General features: G+C 52.1%; 1 protein-coding gene across 1 annotated transcript; it reads right to left on the bottom strand.

Annotated features, from left to right (window-relative positions):
- Positions 1–380: 380 nt before the first annotated feature.
- Positions 381–3,189, bottom strand: Muc21 (mucin 21, cell surface associated). Its single transcript, XM_050131787.1, has 3 exons — positions 2,103–3,189; positions 1,072–1,292; positions 381–741 (listed from the first exon to the last, which is right to left on the bottom strand). Exons 1-3 carry the CDS (start codon positions 3,187–3,189, stop codon positions 583–585), a joined length of 1,467 nt encoding a protein of 488 aa, XP_049987744.1. The 3' UTR covers positions 381–582.
- Between the last annotated feature and the right edge of the window lie 370 nt (positions 3,190–3,559).

The raw sequence follows: 3,559 nt of genomic DNA, 5'->3' as shown, positions 1-3,559 counted from the left end.
GTGGGATCTCAGACACTGCTCCAACAACATGCCTGCCAATTCGCCTGCTGCCACGCTACTCACCAGGTTGGCCTCGGATTCTGACCAGCTGAAACCGTGAGCTTCCACTACATTCCTCTATACATTGCCTTGGTCATGGTGTTTCATCACAGCAATAGAAAAGTAGCTAAAATACCAGGATAATGGATCCTGCTTGGGGCAGGAAGACTAAGAAAATGGGAACACAAGAATCTCAAGCGAGGTCTCTGGAGTTTGCTGTGGAGATTGTGAAGACTGCACAGATTCCACCATGAAAGCTCTCTCACGTAACCGGACAGTTCCCTCCAGAGCTCTAGACACCCACCCACACACACACACACACACATAGGTTCTCTCCTCAGACATGTTGGATGTATTTATTTCCTTGTGATATGACCAATGCATTGTCCTCCTTCTTGTGTCTGGTAAAAACCGGGAAAGGGAAGAATGCATCTTTCTCAAGGGACCCAAACAGAGTTGGGAAGGGACTCCGGGGGTACGGAATACGAAGCAGCCCCCATCTCCTCTGAAGGATGCAGTCCTGGGCTTCGTGGGCAGTACTTGTTATCTCTCGTTCATCTCCATGACCCCGGAGGTTACTGGTCTCCTCCAGGACCAGGCTGGGCTCCGTGGAGGCAGGTGGGGTTCTCCAGGACCAGGGTGGCAGTTGTGGGGGATGTAGACAGCTATGTCAGCAGCATTTCTCAGAGACAGGAGACTCCTCTGCAAAAAGAGTCCATAGTTTAAGAACCTTGTCTCCCCCTCCCAGGCACGTACCATGGATGACTCTGCAACTGTTCCCCTCTCCCCACAGCTTTCTTATGTTACAACCATCTCCTCCCCTAAAACCCCCAGCTGGCCCTCATTCCTCTTAACACCTGTAGCTCAGACTCCATGGTTTCCTTGGGATGTGAATACATCCTTCTGACTATAACTTGTTTCTACTTATAACTCCTGATCTCTACTTCTTCCCTATCTACCTCTGACTTGGGGCCTCTGTGATCCACCAACCGCTCCTTTCCCTAAGCACCTTATTACATATCAGGCACTCACCACAAAAAGGAAGACTCCAGCAAAAAGTGCTGTGGCCACAACAACAGAGGCCAGGGTGATGAGGACGGTTTCCCATGGCTCCAAGGACCCACTGGGCTTTGCCTCGTTCACTGGGGTTACAACTGTGATGGTGTGGTTGGAGGTTGAAACTGCCAGGCTAGAGCCGCTGTGGGGGGTTGTCCAGCCAGTGCTGGAGGAGGTACTGGTCTCAGCAGTGGTTGTGGTGGGTGTAGAGTTGATGGCTGTGCTGGTCTCATCTGTTTTTTGGGTTTTTGTAGAGCCAGGCTCTGTGCTGGTTCTAGCTGTCTTTGAGGTGGTTGTAGAGTTGATGGTTGTGCTGGTCCCATCTGTTGTTGTTGTGGGTGTAGAGTTGATGGTTTTTCTGGTCCCATCTTTTGTTGCTGTGGGTGTAGAGTTGATGGTTGTACTGGTCCCATCTTTGGTTGGGGTGGGTGTAGATTTGATGGTTGCACTGGTCTCATCTTTGGTTGGGGTCGTTGTAGAGCCAGGCACTGTGCTGGTTCCATCTGTGGTTCTGGTTGGTGTAGAGTTGATGGTTGTGCTGGTCCCATCTTTCGTTGAGGTGGGTGTAGAGTTGATGGTTGTGCTGGTCCCATCTTTCGTTGAGGTGGGTGTAGAGTTGATGGTTGTGCTGGTCCCAGCTGTCGTTGAGGTGGGTGTAGAGTTGATGGGTGTACTGGTCCCAGCTGTGGTTGGGCTGGGTGTAGAGTTGATGGTTGTGCTGGTCCCAGCTGTGGTTGGGGTGGGTGTAGAGTTGATGGTTGTGGTGGTCCCAGCTGTCGTTGAGGTGGGTGTAGAGTTGATGGGTGTGCTGGTCCCAGCTGTCGTTGGGCTGGGTGTAGAGTTGATGGTTGTGCTGGTCCCAGCTGTCGTTGGGCTGGGTGTAGGGTTAATGGTTGTACTGGCCTCATCTGTGTTCAGGGTCGTTGTAGAGCCAGACACTGAGCTGGTCCCAGCTGTCATTGAGGTGGGTGTAGAGTTGAAGGTTGTACTGGTCCCATCTTTGCTTGGGGTGGGTGTAGAGTTGATGGTTGTACTGGTCTCATCTGTGGTAGGGGTCATTGTAGAGCCAGGCACTGTGCTGGTCCCAGCTGTCTTTGAGGTGGGTGTAGATTTGATGGTTTTACTGGTCCCATCTGTGGTTGAGGTGGGTGTAGAGTTGATGGTTGTGCTGGTCCCAGCTGTGGTAGGAGTTGTAGTAGAGCCAGGCACTGTGCTGGTCCCAGCTGTCATTGAGGTGGGTGTAGAGTTGATGGGTGTACTGGTCCCAGCTGTCGTTGGGCTGGGTGTAGAGTTGATGGTTGTGCTGGTCCCAGCTGTCGTTGTGGTGGGTGTAGGGTCAATGGTTGTACTGGTCTCATCTGTGTTCGGGGTCGTTGTAGAGCCAGACACTGAGCTGGTCCCAGCTGTCATTGAGGTGGGTGTAGAGTTGAAGGTTGTACTGGTCCCATCTTTGCTTGGGGTGGGTGTAGAGTTGATGGTTGCACTGGTCTCATCTGTGTTCAGGGTTGTTGTAGAGCCAGGCACTGTGCTGGTCCCAGCTGTCTTTGAGGTGGGTGTAGAGTTGAAGGTTGTACTGGTCCCATCTTTGCTTGGGGTGGGTGTAGAGTTGATGGTTGCACTGGTCTCATCTGTGGTAGGGGTCATTGTAGAGCCAGGCACTGTGCTGGTACCAGCTGTCCTTGAGGTGGTTGTAGAGTAGATGGTTGTACTGGTCCAAGCTGTGGTTGGGCTGGGTGTAGAGTTGATGATTGTACTGGTCCTAGCTGTCGTTGTGGTGGGTGTAGGGTTGATGGTTGTACTGGTCTCATCTGTGTTCAGGGTTGTTGTAGAGCCAGGCACTGAGCTGGTCCGAGCTGTCATTGAGGTGGGTGTAGATTTGATGGTTTTACTGGTCCCATCTGTGGTTGTGATGGGTGTAGAGTTGATGGTTGTGCTGGTCTCATCTGTGTTCAGGGTTGTAGTAGAGCCAGGCACTGTGCTGGTCCCAGCTGTCATTGAGGTGGGTGTAGAGTAGATGGTTGTACTGGTCCTAGCTGTCGTTGAGGTGGGTGTAGAGTTGATGGTTGCACTGGTCTCATCTGTGGTTGGGGTCATTGTAGAGCCAGGCGCTGTGCTGGTCCTAGCTGTCCTTGAGGTGGTTGTAGAGTAGATGGTCGTACTGGTCCAAGCTGTGGTTAGGCTGGGTTTAGAGTTAATGGTAGTGCTGGTCCCATCTGTGGTTGGAGTTGTTGTAGAGCTAGATGCTGTGCTGGTCCCAGCTGTCATTGAGGTTCGTGTTGAGTGGATGGTTGTACTGGTCCCAGCTGTGATTGGGCTTGGTGTAGTGGTGATTTTTGTTCTCGTCCCATCTGTTGTTGGGGTGCGTGTAGAGTTGATGGTTGTGCTGGTCTCACCTGTGGTTGGGGTGTTTCTAGACTCAGTGGGGTTCCTCAGCTCTGTGATCTTTGGTGTTGATGCAGAGGTC

This window comes from Alexandromys fortis, unplaced genomic scaffold (assembly GCF_014885135.2).
Source record: "Alexandromys fortis isolate MF-2015 unplaced genomic scaffold, M_Fortis_MF-2015_v1.1 scaffold_390, whole genome shotgun sequence".
Lineage (NCBI taxonomy): Eukaryota > Metazoa > Chordata > Mammalia > Rodentia > Cricetidae > Alexandromys > Alexandromys fortis.
This window is presented reverse-complemented; position numbering and strand designations above follow the sequence as displayed.

Coding starts and splice junctions, on each gene's coding strand:
- Muc21 (XM_050131787.1), bottom strand. CDS start 3,189: ATGACCCCAACCACAGATGAGACCAGTGCAACCATCAACTCTACACCC. Junction 1,293..2,102: donor CATCAACTCTACACCCACCC/CAAGCAAAGATG, acceptor CTACACCCACCA/CAACCACTGCTGAGACCAGT. Junction 742..1,071: donor CTGGAGTCTTCCTTTTTGTG/GTGAGTGCCTGA, acceptor CTCTTTTTGCAG/AGGAGTCTCCTGTCTCTGAG.